A 24,532-nucleotide genomic window follows, 5' to 3' on the forward strand; every position below is an offset into this window, starting at 1 on the left:
CAAAAACCAAACAAACAAAGACTAAATCAACTATTCAATCAGTTTTACTGTTATTAGTCTTTGCAATAGTCTGAGATCTTCATCCATCTATCTGAATCCACCAAAGCAGACATTACTGTGTGTTGCCACCAGAGGGAGGTGATGTTTTGGCACAAAGCAGAAAAAAACTGACAGAGGCCTTTGCCGACATTTCCTCATTGCTGCCTTCAGTCACAGTGAAAAAACACTGCATACTGGGCTGCTACATTACATTTGATCACGTGTAATGTCATCAAATGATATAACTCAGACAGCTTACTATGGAGTCTGATGCCCATGTGTGTTAATGTGCTTATAAAATAAGAGTGTATACAGTGGGGTGGAAATCAACAATATATGAATATAAAATATTAATTAAATGCAGCAAAGAAATCCTCTAGTTCTTTCATGAGGAAAGGATGTGGAAATCAACCACAAAATGTAAAGATTGAGTGACGTGTTCAGCATCATAATCTATGACAGTAGTATAGGTGCCTCTGGTTCGGTAAAATGGCTTTATATTGTTTGGCATTTAAGCATCTATGAAAAGCAATCATGAGACACTGTGACTCCCATGAGATGGCTGCCCATACAACCACAGTTTCATCACCATGAAGAACAGTTTGAAGCTGACTGTGGATATCCATAAGTAGAAAACAGATGACTCATCAGACCACATTACTACGTGACCCTTATAGCAGCTTTTGGGTCTATGACTTTACTATGGATAAGATCAATTTAACAAACAGCAGCCATGAAATTCTTTTCATTTCCTGTCATTCAGCAGGTATTATGTTATGAGCTTCAACTAGCCACCACTGTCATCATTTTCAAATCTTTTCCTCCTTGCCACAAATTATTTTGTAATTCTGATTTGGTTTCTTCAAAATTACCATGACAATTTTCATTTTCTCCACCTGTTTTGCTCCCTTTCCCCAAATCTTCAAATTTGTTTTTGGTTCCAAGAAATAAAATTATCCTGTATCATTTTCAGTTACAAAATCTTACAGATCCTGATGATTCTGACATGTAGTTGGTGTTCAGTTTCACAGACACTGAGTTACAGTTAGTTATTTGATATGATATCAGGCGAGAAGGAAGGCACTTACTGTATATTAGCTCACCATTCTCAAATGTCACGACACTGTTACAGTTGACCTCAAAATTATAGATCACCATTATGTGACAAGTCTTTATTTTAGAGGCTCTAAATGGCTCAAATGCAACCGGACAGCTTCACCTTCTTGGAAACGCTGGCTTGAAAATAAACCAATATCCTTAAAACTTCCAGTCACACAAATTTAATGTGTCATCTTTCACTTTCTTGGAAGACTTTGGATTTTTCATCGTGTTCTTACATCAAGTCAGATTATATCAATCACTGTATTGTGGTAACCTGTTCCTGACAGGCTGATGAATAGTGTTAACTGTTACAGTCAGTACAGAATGTTATAATATCAACCTAATTCAGTCAGTATGCACAGGAGTCCACATTTCATTGGTTAGAAGTCTGAAACAAACCGGCACACCGCTGATGTCAGTTTTTCATTTATTTTAACTTCATTTCAATGATTTTTAAGCAATTTTTATGTCTCTGAAAAAGCATCTCATGACTGTTAATCAGTTATTCATTCAAGCTGCTATGGAGATCGGTTCACATTAGATCGCATTGACATTCATACATTTTAAGTCTCAATAGTAGAAATATGTTCAATTATGACACTTTATTGATATGTTTCTATTTTTTCTTCAAAATATAAAAAGATAGATCATGAACATTCCATTGAAATATACTTTATACAGTTCTTGATGAGTTGTTCTTTGTGTTCCAACATTTCAAAAATAAAATCCGGCATAAGTCACAACCAGATACTCCAGTGACCACCTCTTCTCCCCATTCACTCTCCTACTAAGACCGCAGTACAATGGACTAGTACCTAAGTCTGTTTTATACTATTTGGTGGCATGTGGAATGAACATAGATCTTTTATCTTTGGAAATCTTATGTTAATGCATGGTGTTAGTCTGTAATATAAGATGTATAACTTTTGTGGTGTTAATCACATTATTTCTGATCAAAATAATATTGTATATTAGAAAAATCAATTTAGTATGATAACATTTCCTCTAAAACAACTCTGGTCTCATCATTTAGTAAAATGAAATATATATATTTTTTAGATAGTGTGATTGCTAAGTCACTCTATGGAAAGCCATAAAGCCACTACACATGTGGTTGCAATCATCTGGACTGATGACAGAACATCTGTGTCTCAGGGAGCATACAGTAAGTGTCGATCAGTGGCATTCGTGGTGCAGATTGCATACAGTGTCCTCAGCTGAACAAACAAAAAAACGTATTAAACAGAAACAGGCACATAAAGAGAAAATGAATAGGATGTCATTGAGTATGTGTCACCCAAGGACGACATAACACCTCCCGTACACCTGGAGAGGACATGTCATAATATTATCACTACACATAGTAGCCTTCCGCTTAACAGTGGCACCTACTTACTATGTAAAGCATTTTGTTCTTTTGGTTATGTGAATGTTACACAGGAAATCCTGAACAAATTTATAACAGATTGCAAGAAAAATAAAACAGACTTAGCACTCTCAACATTGTAACTCATTCTGTTCAACATGACTAAATCAAATGGCAGTATTATGCAATAGAAAAGGAAAGACATCTTTTTTTTAGCCTGGCATTGGCAGAGCAGTCACAATGTAGAGAATGGAGAAATGGCAAACTCAACAGTGAACGACAAGGAAAGAAATTTAAAAAAAAAAAAAAGTACTTGGCCTTAAAAACACACGCAGCTGGGTGAAGCACAGGGGGTTTTTGCAAGTGTGCGCACCATTGCTAGAAGTTTACCTCTGAAATATTCATAAACATCTTTGTGACCATCGAAGCCATAGTTGCTGAATGCCTTCCAAAATGGGAACTGAAATCGGAGTTTCAAAAAGATAAGGGACCAAAACAAAATCCCAAAGACCATTTTTGCAAATAGACAAAAGTTCTAGACCCTGTAAAACCAGTGTAGACTCGACAGAATTCTTGAATAGTCTCTGAAGTCTACATCACACCACTGAGTCTCATATACTGGTGAGCCTCCAACTGCAATGTACTAGGAATGGACAGAAGACCATTCAGCTGCCTGAGCTGAGCCCTGGACCAGCAGGGCCTGAAACTCACTTGGATTACCAAACCAAAGATGAGGTGCTTGAAGTGCACTCAACAATGAGATGCCTTTTTTAAAATTTTTTATCAAGACTTTTTTTTTTTAAGATCAATCTCCCCTCGGTGGACACTGGTATCTCTCATCCTCTCTTTCTCACAACACTTAAAAGTACTTCACTGACATCATTTTGGAAGCTCTGGGTCTCTTTGATTGGTGCTTACATGACTGCGTTGTGTGCTGTAATGAGCTGCCAACAAGCCAGCTGGATGACGGTAACTCCATGGACAACGACGGATGCAAGACCTGACCATCTAAAAAAAAAAAAAAAACCCAACAAAAAAAACAAAAGACGAGCTACCGCTACACACTCATGCTGACACCGTGAGTGCGAGTAGTTGTCAGTTGCCTCTCGGAGGAAGACGTTTCTGCTCTACGACACGGCACAGTGTTCATAGTTATCAGGACTGGATTCATGACAAACAATGACAGGAGGCTAAGGGGATATGTCAAGGCTCTGTTCCCCCCTCGAGAGATTATCAAGTCATAATGCATGCGTTTTTTACACATCACTGTGAGGTGTTCACATTATCGTTGTCTATATACTAGAATTTATTATGTTAGAAAGAAAATAGCAAAACACCTACATCCACACACACCATCAACACACCTGAGTCCTTTAAACCACATACAAACTTTGGAATGGCAGTTGGTTCCATGCAAACCTGAAATCTCTCTTGACTGTTCGCCAATATAGTATCTCTCATAATCTTTTATTGATCTTTTTTTTTTTTTTTTGGATATCCTGCGCTTGTACTCCCATTTTTCTCTTTAGGACTAGTGGAACAGAACTGCCTATCCCAGCAAAATCCTGCCATGGGACATCCAAGGCCTTTACAAATCTCTTTAACACTGAGGCGTTGAAGATACTCCCGAGGTTCTCCGTTTGCCCTGCTACAATCATGTGACAACTCTTGTATTATTGCCAAAGAAAAAAAGCAAACTATGAGTATTTAATCAAGCAGTCAAAGTATGGAGAGCTGTTGTTTTACAATTGCTGCTGTTGCTGCTGCTGCTGCTGCTGCTACGGTAGTTGTGCAAATGATTCAAGGAGGAAAACATGGACTTTGTGATTAACAACACACATCCTTCACACAAATGCTATAGTTTGGCAAAGTCTTGAATGATCGCTGTTGATAGGATGGTTAGGAAATATACTGCTTAATGCATTACAAAGTAAAATCTATGGCAGCGGTTGAAAACCCTGGAATGAGGAATGTAGGGCAGTAGTAGCAGAGAGATTTCATCAAACAAAACATAGTTCAGGGTGTACTTTGCGAACATACATGTTTCAATATTCACATTTTTTTTTTTTTTTACTTGTCAAAACAAAATATAGCTCTTCTCTTTCATTATAATCTTTTTTAAAACATTAATTGCATATAACATTTTTTTAATTCATTTTATATATACTTTTTTGTATCTCTAGCACCCTTGTCTTCAACTAAGGGCTTGCAGAAAAGACAGTCATGCAAAGTAGTCATGCTGGTAAACAAAGTTACAAAAATGCATTATCTTTTTTTTTTCTCATTTGTTTATCTCAGCGTCCGTCCTTTGTCATCCCCGTGTCTTTATAAGCAAGAGTCTGTCGTTTCTCATTGTCTTTCAAAAAAACATTTTTTCCAGTGCTTGTGGGGAAAACAACTTCTCTTCACCCCCCACCCACAAAATAATCGCTTCCCTTCTTTTCCCAGGACTTTGACTCCATTTCATGATGCCAAATTTTCTATTCACATTTGCATCTGATTTTTTTTTTTTTTCTCCTTCCTTCCATTCTGGACCGTTTTTCTGCTCAGAATCTGCCTCCGAAGCCATGGATAGTTGATTTGTTTATCAAAATATAGATTTGTTCTCTTTGTACACTTCCACTTGCTTTACTCTTGGTCCATTTCTTTTCATTTTCCCCTTTGCCTAAGGGCTCCCCTGATGGGCCATCCTTATCTTGACATCGACTTACCAGTGAAGCAGTCGTTGGCAGCAAGAGGTACAAGATAGAGATGGGGCAGTACGCATCTGGGGATTCTTGTGCCTTATTGGCAGTGTAGGCCTTTGTGTTCGGGGAACGTTTATCTGATTGGTCCCTTTCAAAAATGATAACATAGAATTTACAGCTAATGGACAGTTTAATGTGATGTAAAAAGTGTCCTTGTGGCAGGGTTGTCCTTTTCTTTGTAATTTAGGTAGGCCAATATTCCTCGTTATTGACGAAAGACTGACAGCTGTCTCTAGGACGGTCTCCTTGAGTCTGTTTTCTCCCCATGACGGAGCATTGTGTCAGCCAGACATGGGAAAAAGACTTGTAATATTTAAATGTGCATAAGGGGAGGGGATGCAAGTGGCAGTTAAAGGAGCGAGTATTCAGTTCTTTTAGAGGAATGACTTTGTACCATACAGAGAGAATGGCAAGTATTAGGGCGAGTTCTTCACCCCAAATGGAATATTTCTCCTAATCTACAATACATTACATAAGGTCATCCAGCAAGTGCATGCTACAGGACCTTTGGTATCCCACATGTAAGTACATGAGAGATAAAGAAAAGTCTTTTTTCCACCATTTTCTCTCGGTGAATATTTCAGGTGAGTCTAAATGTACAGTGGAAGCTGTACATGACCTGTTGGAGCTGATGCTACATGTGCTTCATTTGTTCAACATCTGCTTTTGATTATCTCATTACTTGTGGGGAGGGCAGTGTTTCAGTCTGATAAAAGTGAATGGAAGACATAGGTTCAGTGGCAAACATGACTGCTATACAAGTGCTAAACTTGAATGAGGGACTTTAATATGGGTCTTGTTAAATACTGTGCATTTGCGATTTCACTGTTTGTATTCAGTGCATCTTTTTTTTTTTTTTGGAATGTCAAGTGTTTTAATGAGTAAGACCAATCCTTTGTCTCTCATGTACTCAATATTTTTTTTTTCTTCACTGAAAAGGAACCCAAGAGGAAAATGACATCTAAAAGATCATTTGAATGCATAAATTCCTCTCTCTTCGAACCATTGATGGATTTAAGTCAAGTTATTTCCCAGCCAACAAATGCTACAATATGTTAGCAGAGATGCTACATTGTTCATTCAGTCCTTTGTGAAGACAAGTGTTTTTCGGAAACTTGTGAAGATGCTCAGTTGTTCAGCACTGTAGATGGTACTGAGTTGGTCATCGTACAAGATGGCGAGTATGATGTTGTCGGAGTGATGTCATCTGGAATGTGTAATCAGGAGTCCTTTTCTCTCCCAAAGTGTGTCAGTGCAATGCTCAGTCAGTTTGCCGAAAAAAAAGGGAAAAAAATAGGTCTGTCAGTCAGACAGTTGTCAAAAATGTGGTCGGAGTTCCGAGAGGCTGCTTTGGTAACAACGTGAGGAGCTGACCATGTGATTTTTTTTTTAAATTCATGATTAACCTCTGGTCTCTCTCTTGTCACCCCAAAGATCTCCTTTAAACTGTCCATCCATGTCACACTTGTCGCTTATGTGGCTCCTGCCGCAATTTTGTGTTTACCGGTTACTGACTCCTCATTAGAGAGAAGGCGAATGCTAGAAACTTAACACTGTGAAGACAAGAACAGAAATCCATTAATATTCAGTCTCAGATAATAAACTTAATATGTAAGAAAATTCTGTTCAGTGAAATTGAAACTTAATATTACGAGTTAGCACTTGTATCTAGATTGGTTTATAGCAGTGCTCAACTAATATAAACCAATCTGTGACATAAATTGATGATTTCTCTCATATTTGGAATTTGCCAATCACATAAATTTTCATTACACAGTTTCTATTTCAGTTATGTACAATACAGTAGGGAAGTAATCAGAGATTACCATTACCTGTAAACTGCTGGTTAACTGTGCAAGTCAGAATAAAGTGCACGAATTTGAACTGTAATGACAACTCTAGTACAACTACAATAACAGTCTATCTCAAACATACAGACAAAAAGTTAGCACATAAGTTATTCCTGAATAAGAAAAATAAAGAAATGGTGATCATATTAGAAAAGCATACATGTACAATAGACTGAATGAAACAAACTGCCAGCCAGCTGACCAGCACCATCCTCTCCACTCTGCCAGCAAACATAGTCATCATCTTGACAGGGGTGAAGAATGTACAGAAAATTTCAAAGCGAATAAGATTAGGTGATAGGGAGATCCTCCATTGATGTGTGTGTGTGTGTGTGTGTATGTGTGTGTGTGTGTGTACATGTGCAAACACTTTCATTTAGATGATATGTACACCTCATGGAAAAACACATTTTTGACAGATGGACACACACAAACATACTCAATGCTCTTCATGGAACATTTTCACATTTAAAAGAGAAATTATTATACAGTATTTTCTGAAGCAAATGTTGGAATTACACATTGAGCTGACACCATGTCAGGAGGCTTAACCTCCCCCCTCAACTTCAGCTATGCATCATGCAAACACAGGTGCTAATTCAAGAAAATGTTTGCCAACAACAGCAGACTGAGCTGTTTTTCGTTCATTGCCTGTAGTTATAGCAAACAATTCTTGTATCACATGTGCTGGCATCATACATTATTTACTGGGAGATTAAACACTTCTGTTGTGGTCTCAACAGCGTAAGTATGAAACATACATCAACCCACAATACAAACATTCTCCTTTATTGCAGCCACATTAGCTCCTTCCGTCTGCTCTTCGTTTCATCTTCTTCTGTCAATTTCCACTGTGTAGCTGCAGTTTTCTCCAGACAAAATCTCTTTGCAAGACAGTTCTGGATTTAGTCAACTGAGAGAAAAGGCTCTCATACATCTTACAAGAGATTGTGAATTACATTATGAGTAACAGGCACCCATTAATCTAACCCACCATGGCTGTTCACCCATTAAGCATAGGCTGTCTAATTGTATTAAAAGAGTATTATTAGAGAGCTTCTCCTAGTGTCAGATGCATAAAACTATGTAATTTCCGAAATGTGTAATGTATGCACAAAATCAGAAGTAAGTTAATATGTCCTGCATGTCTTTTTCTTTACATAATCCATAACTGGATACTGACACATTACTATTTGTTTGGACTTAAACCAGACTTTCTGTCTTTGTTCTGGCAGCAGTAACACAGTGAAACAGTGCCAAAGCAGCCTTTGTGTTGCTACACATATCCATTATACACTGGTATTGTAAATCATACCAGCTCATTGATTGATGACACAACTAGGTCAAAATTATGATCCAATGTACGTTATTCTTATTCCCACATTACAATACAATATAGCTAAAAATATGTATAGTACTGTACTGATAGAATAGAGATCTATCCGGTAAAAAGGATGTTATATAAGGCACTCTGAGACTACAGAGGCTTTTGTGCTTAAAAGAGCAAAGCTCCAAATAAATGTCTCTTTAACATTATTGTTCCTTTTTTATATATTGCTGTATCACACTCAGCTCAGCACTATATTAAACCTCTATGCATGCTGTAAAGTTTGCCTTGAAGTAGTCATTTTAACAGCACATTCTGTATATCATGTTTATAAATGACAGTTTCTTTGTGGAAAGTATGCATTATTTTAGTACATACTGTACATTATTAATATACCTGGCCCTTGGTGTCAATTAAAGGAATAGACCAACATTTGGAGAACTTTTTTGCAAAAGAGGATTGATAGCTTTACAGTTAGTTTGCAATGGTACATACTAATGACATAATACAATTTGTTTAGTGGACGTTACAAGCTAGTTTTACCATGAAAGCAATGCCATATAATGTAAATGCATCATAGCAACATACACTGGTTTAACTGGTACAAGTCTTCTGATTGCACAAGTTACACTCAAACAGCGTTTGTGAAAAACAATATTTCTTAGATAACAGAATTTCCTCTCAGAAATCGGCACTGTACTTCAACCACTAGAAATTGGAGTCAGATACTTGGTGTATAAACATTTGTAGCCAATAAAGCTGATTCTGATTACACCAGTTGTCATTACAGCTGAATTAATAATGTTATGCTTTAGAAATGGCCATATGATGTGGAAATGGTGGAGTAAAATAATTTTAAAAAATGCATTTATATATAGCAGAGCATCAGGGTTTCTCAGTATGTGGTGTAGTTAGGTTAGTTTAGCACCTCATTAAGCAAACACCTTTCTGATGACAGACATATTAAATCATTAAACTCTGCTAGAAGCAGCTGCTATGAAACTTCGTGCCCCACACACAAAGTATACAAAGATATATTAATTTCATATGACTTTAATGTATTCTCATGTGTAGATACAGATATGTACATATTCAATAATAACCACTGACCTATTAAGCATTGCTTCAAAGGTATAGCTAGTTAAATCTAGCTAGTTTAAATTAACTCCTAAATTGACATCAGAGCCTACAGGGGCCTCATAGAGGCACTTACAATATCTGCCTGTTTTGTTTATTCAAACAATGTTTACTTCAGAGTGTCCTAGGTGATTTGCATTGGTCACAACTATGTGATATGACTCTTTATACTCAACAGAACCACAGTTATGACATTCCTCAGATTTGTTTTGATACAATACAAATATGCACATATTAACAAATACAGTAATTCTACAATCATAAATGTTAAAATTAAAATGAAGGTGTATGAGATTATGTTATTCCTCTCACCCCGTGTCAGTCAATTACAGCATTAAAGAAAAACATTCCACTGCAGGAATACAGTAAAGAACAGATGGACATTTTCCTTGACTGTAACAGAAAATGTACATTCAAAATAAAGTAATGTGCAAATTGTAACATCCACATTGTGGAATAATTTAAAGATAATGCAGTGTGCATGTGCGCTAGAAGGTTTACTGGGGTTTTGACCACTGAGAGAAGTGATGCTAACAAAAAATTACAGAGTATTCAGGTTTCTGATGTACTGGACTGACATTAGCTTTGAGGATTAAACCCAGGCCAATCAATGTGTGTCATCGTACACTTTACTCATTATATGTCTAAAAATGTTTTTCTGAAAGTTAGATCAATTTAAAAACATATTATCCCAGAGTTTCCTTACCTTTAAATGTACAAGTTCAGGTTGATATAACACATTGCCAAATGCTTGAAACTCTGCATGCTGTTTCAGATATTTTCAGACAACACTAAATTATTATAATTTTTTGATCATAATGGTGAAATGAAACAATATTGAGCATAAGCACAACCATTAGCAACTTGAGTCTGAAAATATGTGCAATGGCCTTCAAAAACCCGTATCAAAGTCAGGCAAGCATTACTTCTTGCAGCGACTGTGTGGTGGGATCTACCCGACATGAGACAACTTTTACAAACCTCTCAAACTGCAGTCGACAACAGATTCAAGCAAACATTCAAGTGATGTTATCGCTTTCATCTACAATCATAATACTGCATGTCTAAGTTCTCAAAGTTTAGTCTGGAAGCACATTGATTTTTAGACAAAATGGCAATCAGGACCATTGATTGTGACAGTAAAATAGTGAAATGAGGACCAGACTCTCTAAACAAGTATAGAAGTACTTGTTGGATCTAAAGCACTTACAGTTTTCCTCATGATCTCACTCTTACTACATTTCTGTTTGTTAAACAACTTAAAGACAGTTTAAAAGGACATTGTATCTTTTTTGACAAATGTTATTTTTAGACAATCAGTGGTACAGAAAAGTCATTCCTTACAATGAAATACACATTACTAGTACAAGTGAAAAAAAATATAAAACCATTACAAAACTAAAACAAGTAAAAATGGCAGCTACAACATCAAAAAGTCTAAAAGACCAGTAAGACCACATTGACTTGAAATCAAACAAATGACAAATGGCTCATGTCATCATAATACTTTTTTTACACTGGAACAGCTAAATCATAGTTAAGACTTCCTAGTGAGTCTGTGCATTTCTAAGATTAAAAATAGATCTGCATATTTACATATGCACAGCATGTTTTCCAGCATAAAAGTAATATTGCATGTTTATTGCATATGTGAATGTGTCATTATTTTATTTTTTTTACATATTTTTTGCTTCACTTTTAACATAATTATATCTATTTTCATGTAAGGATGGCAGTCTGAGGAAGGACATCAGTTAATAAAAAAAGATATGAATGTTTGACTCTTCACATTGTATTATAACACTGTCTTATTATTTTTCAAACATTAACCAACAGATTGCATTTGGTCATTTTATTACTGTTTAAGGTAACCATTTAAAACAAAACCTTACGCTAAATCATATTTTAAAAAAACATAAAAAAGTGAAAAACAAGCAAAACAGATATTTAGAAAAGCTGAACATCTTTGTTAGAGATGTGTTTGATGGGTTGGTCTCACATGATCAATCTGTTCATGACTTATAATATAATCTATGTTTTATGCCAACATGCAAACTAATTTTTTAAAGATTAGTAAAATAACATTAACATATAACATAATGCTTGTTGGTAAAGTGCTTGTATTTGTTTTAACTATATAATTAAATATGTGGTCATCCATATCTGATGTTTCAGGTACATTTACTGTAGTTTACTGCTGGAATTTTTTTGCGGTTTTCTAAATACTTTAATTTTTTTTTCAATTCGGAGCAAAGTGTAGACCTACAACATATTTCGTTAACATGGCTGCCCTCATTTCTTTAAAGGTCCATTCAGTTCATTTACTGGTACTGCTGAGATCTTCAGCTGCCCTAATGATGTTAACAATTAAGGATATAATTACCCCCAATTTAAAACTTAATCTAAAACGAAAATTGCACTGAATCTGGTACTTTACTTGAATCCACTGGATTGATAAAATCTAGATACACTAATCAAAAGTTTGACCTGTAGGGACATTTTACACTCACAGCAAATGCTAGAGGCAAGTGTACATTAAGCATTTGTAGCTGTTCTGTGCATTCGAATAAGACATTGGAATAAATTTATGTTTATGTCAATATTTTTGTTTTTGAATATGATTGTTTCAAATACATATAATGATGATTAATAACATACTTGCAGCTGTCAAGTAGAATGACTGAACAGACCTTTAACTGTACACTCTGAGGTAACAGGTGCATATGTGGGATCCTAAGAGCAGTGCAATAAAATAAACTATAATTTTCAAAACTCATGTTCGGCTGCACAATTGAGATAGCTCTTACGGTACAATACTTGTTTCCTTGTTTTCTTTTAATTTAACCTAAAGTTGTTTTTTTTTCCTACTTTTGACATCGCTTAGCTTTGCTGTGAAAACTATCAACATAAATTGTCCAACGATGTCACAATAAGATACAAAATTAAGTGTTGATACTGAGACTTATAGAGGCCGAGTCTGTTCTTTTAGAGAGAATTACCAAAATTATGTCTACATTGTACATACATTAATATTCACAATTGACAGAAAGTAGAAACCTATTCAACATCAATCTAATCTATAAATGTATTTTTGTCTTTGGCTAAATGAACTGAAGTATCTGGTTTCATGGTCATTTCTCTGGACAGTAATGTGAGCTCAGTTTTGTTTGGTCCAGAAAACACAAAAATGGATGTCCATCTACACACTTAGTTCTAAGATTTAAAATGTAACTGTGCACATTTTCGTGTTTTTTTTTATTAACCTTTGATACTATTTCATTTACTAACCAGTAACCAATTGGTTTCACATTTATTCTAATAATTTAAAATAATCTTTAAAGCTAAAATTTTTATTTGACCCCATCAGCTAACCTGATACATGCATCATAAACCATTGGATTCACAAGACAAGAGGTCATTCTTTCTACATTCAAGTTGATTTTATCTTATTGCTATTGTTTCTGCACGTTGTACAATCCAAATAGAGGCTTCAATTCGATCCGTCCGTAGCCTATCCACTGCATCTTTTATCATCCAATCATGAACATCCTTTTTGCTACAAAATGGAGGGAATGGGGGAACGACAGCGGCGCAGTGGTCCTGGGGCCTCATAGGTTTCAAAAGGTGGGCTAGTGATAGGAGCGAGCCGCAGTGATGACCCAGCCATTCCCGATATGTTATTGAGACTGCGAGATTTCTCATAGCCCGTTGCTTTAAGGAAATAATTTTAAACATCGATTGATTCATTAGATATTGTGTGTTATTGTTTTTATTACATATGCAAATAAAATAAAAGGAAATCATAGTTGAAATGTTTGGGCATGTTATGATAAATTCCCCATAGACAGGTGGTTTGTGATGAAGGTTGCAGAGTATTTAAACATGAACATTAGGTTTGAGAATTCAAAATGAAAAGAAGCACATAAGTGAAGAGAATAAAGTAAGAATAAGAAATTGAAGATGTTATGAAATCATAAAGACATATAAAGGACAGACGAGGACAGACACAGACAAGACACACAGGACAAGACAAAACAAGAAAATGCGAGTTATGATATGTCTTTTTTTTCAAAACAGAAAAGCAAAAGATACTTTTTAATATTAAGAAATTGAACACCTACAGAAGGCCTATTGAATAAAGCACCCAACATTTTATTATGTGAAGCCTAATGTGCAATGTTCAGGTGTTTTAGACAACTAATCGGCCAAACAGTTTAACACAAACAGCAGCAAATACGCAGATATCACTGATACAGTGTAGGAGTTGACCACGTGAAGTTTTGAGGTGAATAAGCTTACAGAAATACCGCTAACAAAATTATGCATAATCATTTATTGCTTTGTATTACACTTCATAAACAGAATCTGCTTTTGGTTCCTGTAAACTTCAAATGGCCAACTCAAAAACGCCCTCCCTGCAACATTTAAAAACACCTTCTACCCCCGGTAATCCTATAATGGAGATCAGTACACGTTGTGTTTACAGTGGGAAATGACACACGGTTAAAAAAAACGATTTAGTGACAAAATATAGTTGTGCAAGTGTTGCACTGATGTTTACAACAACCAATTATTAAAAAAATAACACATTGGCCTCTGTGTCCTTTCCCGCTGTAGTTTTGGTGTGTAACACAGCATGCAGATGTTGAATTCCCCCTGTAGGAAGCAGCAACAGAGAAGGTAGTGCTGTGCTTATGGAGTGTTGTTGCATCAGGTGAAGTGAAAAACACCATTAGTAGGCAGCCCTAACAATGGCTAACTGACCCATAATGGGTGGAGTTTAACAGTTTTATCAGAAATGTCTTATAGTAGCTGAAATTCAATTTGATTTAAATGCAATAAAACTGTAATCCTAATAGTTTGCAGCAAGTCATATTGTGCATTTGTGCCAAACTCCAACCATCACAAGGCCACACAAGACAACAAAGAACACCCACTAGTACAGTCTGACGCCCTTTGTGCCTTCCTGCTGAAAACGAAAATATTGTGGTGCACAGTGGCGACTCTACCACTCTAGATTCTGCTTCACTTGAGCCAACCATAGTAAGTCCTTTTTTTTAATTCTGACTAGCTCAGGCACATTAGTCGGATGGCGACTCAGTAAAATATTGATGATGCATTTTCTTAGGGGTTTTTTCAGGATGCATGTCACACAAAGATTTCTGAAAAGCTGTCTGGTCAATCTGTGGTGCTGCTGCTGCTGTTTTATTCTCATTCATTCATCCAAAAGTTTTATGTTAATACAACCCAAATGTCTGAAGACAAATTGTCAGGTTGCATCAAATGGCAGCTATATTTGTGAGGTTTGCTGAATTAGAGGCAAAGGGAAGAACCTGTTTTAACTGCTAAGCTACAACATTGCTTGCTGGTAAACACAGATTTAAGAAAAGATCTTAAGGCCGTAATCCTCCCAGCAAGAGGTGGGTATCACAAATCTAAAATTATTTCATAAAACCCTTCACTTGACCTACCCGATGTTGAACTGTTAACTTCTATAGATTTATTTTTTATTGAAAATGCAACTATTTTAATCCCAAATGCTAATGTAAAACTATTATTTTCCATTTAATAGTTTCAGAGCTCTAAAGACTTTATAAATACATAAGTACAGGGTATGAAAGAAAAACAAATGATTTAATAAGTAGTCGTAATTTGTATACTACAGCATATGTCCCGACAGCTTAGTTAAGTCAGTCATTAGTTTAAATATTAAATATGGAATATAACATTGCCTAACTATTAGTCCCTTTCAATGATTAGGCTATTGAGTGGCTGCTTTGTGTACTACCTTCAATTAACAATGAGAAATGCCCTACAGATTTGAACTACAAATGATGGGAGTTCACAAAAGTAGTGTTGAGGTGCTCGTATAACAAGTTACAACAAAAGGTTTTGATGCTACTTAGAAATTCCTTTGGATCTATTCTTAGTTCTGAGCAAGAATCAGCATGCAACATGCAGAGCAGTCGGAGAAAGGAGAAGAAGAAGAAAACGCATACACACTGCTCACGTGATAAAAGAACTACTGTAAGAACACTTGGTTTCATATATAGTATGATAAAAGTGGTCATGTTTACAGTATTTGGCTTTAATGTCGGCTCTGTTGCTTTGAATGAATCTCCTTTATGTGGCCCCTTTTCAGTCTGGAATTAGATGATTTGAAACACTTGTCAAATGGCATATGAGTACAATATGGATAAGAGAAAAAGAGAGAAAGAGTTCCCATCACTTGATCAGATGAAAGGTGAAAGAAGACCAGGCATTAATGTGGGTTCTATTGATTTGCAGACAAATTGTATATACAGTAAAAATCAGTATAAAGCCAGTTTTCCTGGCTGCTTTGTGATCAAAAGCTGATTGATACATTAATTCCCTTTTGCTAATGTATACAAGTATTGCATGGTTAAATTCATGACAAGAAAAGTTTGCATAAATGACAGTAAAATTGCTAATACAGTTAATCATGTCTCAGCCACTGCAGTCTGTCACGCTCTACTAGCTGCTTCCTCACTGTGCTAACTACTGTATTTACAACAACATCAACAGGGGTTTTGTGCTCTGGCGTTCTCTATCAGGGGAAATGGTGAGTCTGGGCTGTCACTGTGCACAGTGATGATATAATTCCTACCCAAAGTCACACTTAATTTACACTATGGTTGGAGTGTGTACCTACCTATAGTCAGACTTTAGTTACACTTGCACTGCAGTGGCGGCCTGGGAATGGGATGGAGAATGAGTGTTAATCACAGAAAGAGAAGGTTATGGAGAGGGAAGACACTGAGGAGCGGAGAGAGGAAAAACTGCAAATATTCTGACCAGATTTTTTACCAAGAAAATAATAATCTAATATCAAACAGATTAAACTAAAGGCTAAATCATTCTTGTATGTATGTATGATCGATGATCACCTTAAATTTGCTGTGAACACTGAGGCTACTGTGAAACGGGGGCAACAGAGAAATCACCTTTTCCACAAACTAAATTCCTTTTCTGTCAATCCTGTCATCTTCTGTCATATTTATTGAATTTTTCTTTTATCTGCTGGTTTCACAGCCTCACAGTAAAAGACAGAATCAGCCTGAACAGCATCGTTAAAATCTATTCAAAGATCACTGGAGTGAAACAAAAAGATCTGAATTTTTTTTTTGCAACCAACAAATCCTCCAGAAAGCAGAAAGTATTTTGGCTTCTTCTGGACAAGGTGAATTTTCTCTGTTGCCATCAGGGTGTTTATATGTTTTACCTGCTTGTAAAACTAACTATTCTAAATCGTTCATCCCTTTTGCAATTTGACTACTTAATGGTCCGTAGGTTTTTACCATTGTCATTGCTTGTGAATGTTTATTAATATTAATTAATAAAGGATTAATAAAGTTGTTTGTATATTGTATTGCATTGTATGGATGTAGTCTAGTATGTCTTTTACAGATGCCAAAATACTTCAAATGTATATAAGAAGTACCATAGCCCTTGCTATAGATACGCAGGATGTGATGACTGTTCAGATGCTATTCTTGGCATGACCACATACTGTATCACTCTTACATGGGATCAATTGCCTGTTAAAGATGGTGCGATCTCCTGTTACCCATAATTTGATATATTGATCTCTTCATGACCATTACTGAAGCCACAATGTGTCTGTACATTACATACAGTAGTTGGAGAAACTAGATGACATGCGACTATATCCTGCGTCCTCTTGTTAGCGGTATGTAGGTCATAAAGCCCAAATCCATTTAATATTTCATAAATATACAGTATATACATCTCATATATTTATTATACAGTATGTACATACATATACATACTGTACATATAATGTATTATTTCTGTAACAATAATAATAATAATAATAATAAACTGTATTTATATAGCACCTTTCAAAACACAGTTACATAGTGCTTTACAATAAAAACAAAACACATTTAAAACAAAACAGGAGTAAAACGCAAAATTAAAAATAAGTAACATGAAATTAAAAACATTTGTGGTAAAAATCTGGCTCAGACGGAGAAATATTTGCAGTGTTGTGATGAGGTGACATAGTTAACACAGTGATACTGTTACACACATTAGAACATGCATGACAATGAAGAACAAGTTTATATGACTTAAAGAGTATAATGACATCAGGGACGTTGGAACTGTTTTCTGGGAGGGGTGTCGCACCGTTATCACTTCTTTCATGGCACCCCACACTGGACAGCAGTGAGCTATTAATGATCCTGACCCAAGGCTTTAATTTCAAATAATATGAGAAGTATACAGCTATTAAGAAAACTAGAAAGTAAGATTTAGATGTTCACAAAGTATTTTTATTTTTATTACAATAAAAAATGGTTCATATCAAAAGAGGCATTGCCTATGTCATGCATTGTCATAACAATCATGAAATCTTAATAAAATCCTTTTAAAAAAGTGCAAAATCAAAAGTCATAAGGCAAATTTTAGGCCCTTGAAGGTAGAAATATTTGTAGCCTACTACAGGCTCGCTTGTAGGCTCGCTATTCCATATATTCATATATCTCAAAAATAAAAGGCATGAAACAGAACATGAGGCAAAATGAAAATAGTTTAAATAAGAAAAATAGGTACCTGCAGTTAGCTCAGCTGCTGCATGGAGCCTTCAGCATGTGCTGTATTAAACTTTATTAACATGGGTCAACAGTTTTTCTTGCTAGGCTGTTAAGGAGTCCTTCTTGGCTCGAGATGATGTGAACCGCACTGGCCTGGCTATTTGTTTTCATAGTTAAACATGCATGAAGTGCTTTGAGCAGGAGAAGGCTTATCATTCCTGACAATCACACCACTAGAGTATGAAAGCATATATTCTTTATGTTGTAAGGAAATATGAAATACAGAAATTAAATTCAGACAAATCTAAGCACCAATTCTTAATTTAAAAAAAAAACAAAAATCGTTTGGCGCAGTAAAGGGAGGCTGTCGATGGGCCTGGGGGGGGGAGGTGGGGGGGAGTGACCCTACTTCCAACGTCTCTGAATGACATACAGGAGGACACCGACAAGTGTTACCACATAAAACGATACTTTTTACAAGAAAGCTTTTAGGAGTTAAATTTAGAGTTAGAATATTTCAGTTTGTAGCCAGTTGCTTTGTGCCAATATTAACATATAAATTGTCCACTATAGAAACTGGCCATGCGACAGCCAATATGTTGGGGTGACCAGTAAGAACACTACAAAACCTTTGGTCTTGAAAAAAAATTCCATCAAAATTCTATTCTGATCAATATTAAAATTATGATTAAAACATAAACCTGAAATAAAGGCGATGAGATGTATGAAGAGTGAATGCTACATATAACGGCTGGTTTATAAATAGATTTATACACATCCTGTCTAAATTTAAACCTTAAAATTGTATTAAATTGCAATGTATGAACGTGGTTTAAGAGTGGTGGAAGTTGTTCAACAAAAAGTATCATCCCTATGGGTCACAAATACATTAAAAATATTCATATTTTGGGTTAAGGCAAATTTGGTGATGAACGATGAGCTTTTTTGTCCTGAACCAGTGAGATTTGTGCCACTTTTATGTTTTTTTGTCAGTTTTCTTTATCAGTAGGTAATGGTGAAACTCAAATGAGAACACAGTAGGAACATAAGGGAAGTCAAACTGACAGACAACAAAATACTGCTATACAAAACTTAAAGACATTAAGACAGAAAAAACACAATAACCACAGTCAACAGCAAAACATATAAACTCAAAATAAGTATAACTTAGTCCTACATACACTGAAAAGATAAAACATCCACATCACAACACAGAAACACAAAACTCCATAATACTCCACAAAAATACTTAATGAAAGATGTATACACCATGCAAGAAACACAAAACATAAATTGACACAAAAACCCAAGTAATAAAAGAAAAAAAACAACTCGTTCGCAAATAGTGAGGAACTTAAGAAAGTGAGAAATTGAAAACAGAAAGTAGAGAGAGACAGAGAAAGAGAGACAGAACCCAACGAGACTGAGATCCTTGAAGAAGGTCTAGAGAAGTGACTGCAAGTGGGCAATCAAAGAGGTGATTGACCGTTTGACCTTAGTGAGCCATGCATATTGCATTTGGTGCGGAGGAAGTCAAATGGCCAACAGTCAAATAGAAGAAACTTAAAAGCTAATAACATAAGTTGGCAAAGACATCTTATGCGTTTATCTACGAAATAAATCACAACTGAAGCGCACAAGAAGAAGAAGTTTTAGACAGCATGATAATCCCTCTTTAAAAACACGAAGGAGAAAGTTTATTTTCAGTGGAGAACAGACACATTCACATAAACCCAGAGCTTTTTAGCTCTTTTTCTTGATGTTTTGTGCTGTTCGCTTTCCCCTAAATCACAGATTGTTTTATCTGATTGTTAATCATAAGATAAGTAATCATAAGTTTTAACAGCCATATACAGAATATAATATCTAATACATAATTACCCATATATGTGTATATTTTTTTGATAACGCATTTTACAGGTTCTTTAATCTTATACAAATTTCTTGGAAATTTTGTGAGTAATTTGCAGGTATTTTACGGTTAATATTAAGGACATTTTATTGGGATGATGGTGCAATTTGGTAAAAATTATTTTTAAAAAAAGAGAGAAAAGTGTAAGTTAAGTTTGTTTAGCTGGTAAATGCCAATTCATTAGATTTAGAGTCATCCTTTTCTTTGAAAGGGTTCTGTAATTTGGTAGTAAACAGGAAATGTGCTCTTTATGGAGTTTTTAAGAAACAACAGAATTTTTACAATTTAACAACCACATATAAACCAAAATATATTGAATCAGCACTTACCGACTAAACAAATTTGACACTTTTTTCTGTTTTTTCTTGTAATTTGCACCTAATGCACCACCCTCTCTGTAAAATGTCCTAAAATCTTACTGTAAAATACCTGCAAATTACTCAGAATATTTCCTGGATCACTGGGCTGCATACATCCTCGCTATCAAATGTTAGAGGATCAGGTTTCAGAGATGACAGAGAAACTGATCAAATTTCTCTGTAAGTAACAAGCTCATTCTTTTTCTCTGGTGCACCAAGCTCAACACATTGATAAAGAACAACTGAGAAACAAAGACCATTACAGATCCCCAACCAAAATGTATAAATTACAGCGTGCAACCTTTCTGTAAGAAGCCCTAACCCTGATTAAGTGGTGCAGGATTTCTCTCTGCAGCATCACCCTAGTGACTCCAGCACTACAATGAACTCCTGATTTGCTTTAAAGAGGGATTTTTATAGCACTTAAATAGCAGTTTTTTTTACATAAGAACCATTGAAACTGAAGCAATGTCAGGGACCTCAAGTGAAGGGCTTGGACAGCTCAAGGCTTGCTTACCTTAGACACCATGTAGCCACTTTTCAATCAAATCTGTCATAGCATTTGTCTGTCTGGTCACTAAGTGTTTCAGTCACCGAGTGTAGCTTATATACTCTTTTGATTTCTATCCAGGTCTCCACAGTGCAAATACAAAAAGGTCCTGAACTTTGGACTACACCAGGCGCTGAAAGCACAGTTACATGGTCTTGGGAATAGTATTTCAGACCCATTCCACGCTCACAACACAGTATTTTGTAAATCAGTGTCGCAAAAACTGATTTATAAGTTCAAGTGGCTTTGTTTACAAAGCTGAGGTAGAGCACTAACAGTTTTAAAGTCTTTGCTTGTTGTCAGCGTGGCATGTTTCAGGAGGTACTATCCCTTGACCCCGATGGCTCCGTTGACCCCAGTGACCTTGAGCCTTGGAAAAATCTCATTAAGAGTCACAACTGTGTGTCAAAAATGGAGAATTAATTTTACATAAAACACAACATATGTACATGTAAGTATGCACATCTTTGAGCCTGAAATGTATTCTTGCATAGAAGGAATAAGCACCATTGTAGGTGCTACTCAGTGAACGCCTGAAGCTTTGGTCAGTGTAGTACAATAACCTGTGCATGAGTACGTGTACATATTATATATACAAAGAGTGTTTTTCAAGGCAAAATATTGCTATGTTGTACTGTGTGCTTTTGTTTGCCAAGGTGAAGGTCCGTGGGGTAGGGAGTAACACCAATAAACACAGTAGAAGGAAAAAAACAAAACAAACAAAAACAAAATTAAGCCACATACAACAACACAAACACAACACTCAGACGGCATTGAGAGGACAGAGACACAGTGTATAACATGTAAGAATGAAAAAGCCCACATACACACGCGTGATATGACACAACCTGAAGAGAGAGACAACAACAACACAGAGGCACATCAGACAACAACGTGACCCGCTGTTCCCGTTCAGTCTTCTTCAGTGTATGGTTTATTAGTTATTGACACAGGACACAACAGGTGGGTTATTTTCACTTGAGCTGCTGGGTGTATTTGCACATGTGTGCGCGCCCACACGGACGCGCCCTTGCACTCCTGACTATGTGCAAGTTTTAGTCTCTCACACAGAAACAGACACACAAGTATACACAAATGTGCACACTGCTCATTATGGGCGTTTATCACAAAGCAATCCCGTTTTTTTTTCAATATCAATATCAATAATTTTTTTTCACATATTGTACATTGTTCATTGAGAAAGAGAGAGATACTGTGTAAATGATCAGGTGCTAAGTTCACAAAATTGTAAATAAGCAAATGCAGGTAGGATATTGGGTTGAGGTTAGATTTCATTGGATGAAATACCTCAAAAAATCAGATGCCATTTGCCACCCAAATATAATATTCAGAATTAGGTAAGTACTACCTAACCTTAGTTCAACTGTTGGCATTAAATTGACAGCACACTTTCCACACTTTCAGGCACAGAGAAGACTTTTCACGAGTAACACTTAAAAACCTCATTGGACGTGTAGACACAACACTGTGAAAATGGTGGTGTGTATCTGTATCAAGTCATGCATAGTGTGTGAAACTGCGTCTGTGTTAAAGTGTGTGTTGTACTGGTGTCGTGTGGTTTGTGCAACTGCAAAGCATGCTATGTCATGGAGAGCCAGATCAAAAATTTCTGGACGCTTTCAGTCAAAAGTTGACTTGGCTACGGGCTCTTTTGCTTTTAACTTTTGTCAGTTTTACCTCTGGTCTATGGTTTGATCCAGGATGAGGTGGAGTTTGCATTGAGGTCCTGCTGTAACAGAGACCCTTCCATCTTATACCAATCCTCAGTCAGAGGGGAGTCTGGGCTGGGTGCCAGGGCTGCTGCCTCTAGTTTGTTGTCAACAGGGGTTGTTGAGAGTTTGGAGGGAGTGTGAGGGAGTGTTTTGGTGCAGGTTAGCGGCAGTGGTGGTGGTTGGATTGCAGTAGTAAATGAATCAAGGTGTCAGGTTTTCATGAGCACGAAGATGATGCATATGGGGTAAAAAAAAAAAAAAAAGGAGAGGAGGGGGGTTAATGTGTGGCACAAAGGGGAAGAAGGAGGGGGAGAAAAAGGTTTAAAGATGGGGCAGAGGAGAAAGCCAGGAGGGGAAATGTGGGGTATTTTAGGGTGGGAATGTCATCACAGGGGGCAGGGGTGGGGGCGGGGGGGATAAAAAGGATGATGCGAGGCAGGAGAGAGCAAGAGAGAGAGAGAGAGAGAGAGAGAGAGAAACAGAGAGGGAGAAACAGAAGTGACGAGAAGTAAATTAATGCATGGTCAACTGTCTGAGTCCAGAAGACAGAGAAAGACAGATTTGTTTATGAGCATGAATGAACGTGACAGTATGGGACACAGAACAAAAATTCACAGACGCCATGAAAAGATGGAAGACATGAGCAAAGTGAGAAGAGAAAGAAAAGGAGAGGTGTAGAGGGACAGAAAATCTTGTCTGACAGAGGAAATAAAATATGATACCAAGCGGTGATGGAAACACAGACAACATGAATGTGAAGAGGTGGAAACAAACAGAGCAAAGCAGAAGTGTACTGTATACGCATGTGGGTGCGTGTTACTGTATGTGTATGTTTTATTACTAGCTGTGATTGGAGCCTTCTATCTTTATAATAATTGTAGTTGAAGCTCCCAAAATCAGTTTTATGTGTGCTCTCCCGTCCAATCTGTCTTCTCTAAATGTTTGAATCTGATCTTGTAACGTTAAACTTATCTGCATCAGCTTTTACTTGAGGTATATAATGTATATGTTTACAGTATACTGTGCCTGGCATCTTGCCATGTGGATCTGTTTACATAAGATGTTCATGTTTATGTATCCGTCTCCTGGTGTGAAACGTACCTTTCCGCACATTCCCATCTGTGGCTCGGAATTCCCTGGTGTTGAGCAGGAAGCAGGCGCGGTCCTGCTGGTAGCGTTCCCGGGTAGGCCCTCGCCCAATAGGGCTCCTCTCGTCTGGGCTCAGCACCTGGTCGATGGTGGGGCAGTCCTCGTTAGCCAAGGCGGCCGAGGCTGCATCACCGTTCTGCTTGGAGTCTATAGGGGGGGTGGGGACATATAGGAGAAGAGAGCTGTGTGAGGAAAACCATTTGGAGGCATCTCATGTTGTTTGTGTTCTCAAGTTTGAATTTGTAGCATTTCATTTCACTGATCAAGTGTCAGAAAACAAAACAACAAGTTTTCTATTACAAGTTGGCATTTTTATGTCTGTTCATACTCACCAAACTTAACAACAAGCAGGATTATTAAAGGAAAATTATGATACTTCCAAATATTCAAACACAGTGCAAAACAGTCACTATAAACCTAATACAAAGTAACAGTAATTTTGATAGTTGACTAATGGTTTTAGGTAATTTCACAAAAAAATGACCCAATCTTTGCTAAATATAGCACCCCAAATTACATATTTTGCATGCTTTTTCCATTTATTCTCACTGTAAATTTACATTTTAGATGTTTTTCTGTTGTTAATCACACAAAACTGTCTTAATTGCTGACTGTAACTTGTAATGAACATTTCATTTTATAGACGAAATATTTAATTTAAAAATATATATATTACATTTATT

At 36.4% G+C, this 24,532-nt stretch overlaps 1 protein-coding gene and 1 long non-coding RNA gene across 5 annotated transcripts in view; one reads left to right on the forward strand and one right to left on the reverse strand.

The window, feature by feature from the left end:
• Positions 1–24,532, forward strand: part of LOC122970872 — a 30,721-nt gene that overhangs the window by 978 nt on the left and 5,211 nt on the right. The gene's annotated exons all lie outside the window — the stretch shown is intronic.
• The window catches only part of kcnc3b (potassium voltage-gated channel, Shaw-related subfamily, member 3b), a 52,087-nt gene continuing 29,105 nt past the window's right edge, over positions 1,551–24,532 (reverse strand). The window contains exons 4-6 of one of the 4 annotated variants that reach the window (XM_044337206.1): positions 23,802–23,996; positions 16,241–16,281; positions 1,551–6,806 (exon numbers count right to left, since the gene is read on the reverse strand). In XM_044337206.1, coding sequence (XP_044193141.1) covers positions 16,247–16,281; positions 23,802–23,996 — 230 coding nt within the window. In that variant the 3' untranslated portion in view covers positions 1,551–6,806; positions 16,241–16,246. Of the gene's footprint in view, positions 13,279–16,240; positions 16,282–21,794; positions 21,816–22,665; positions 22,795–23,801; positions 23,997–24,532 lie in introns of all 4 variants that reach the window. The other 3 variants (XM_044337205.1, XM_044337208.1, XM_044337207.1) reach the window with 3 other exon arrangements.

This window comes from Thunnus albacares, chromosome 20 (assembly GCF_914725855.1).
Source record: "Thunnus albacares chromosome 20, fThuAlb1.1, whole genome shotgun sequence".
In the NCBI taxonomy this organism is placed as follows: Eukaryota; Metazoa; Chordata; class Actinopteri; order Scombriformes; family Scombridae; genus Thunnus; species Thunnus albacares.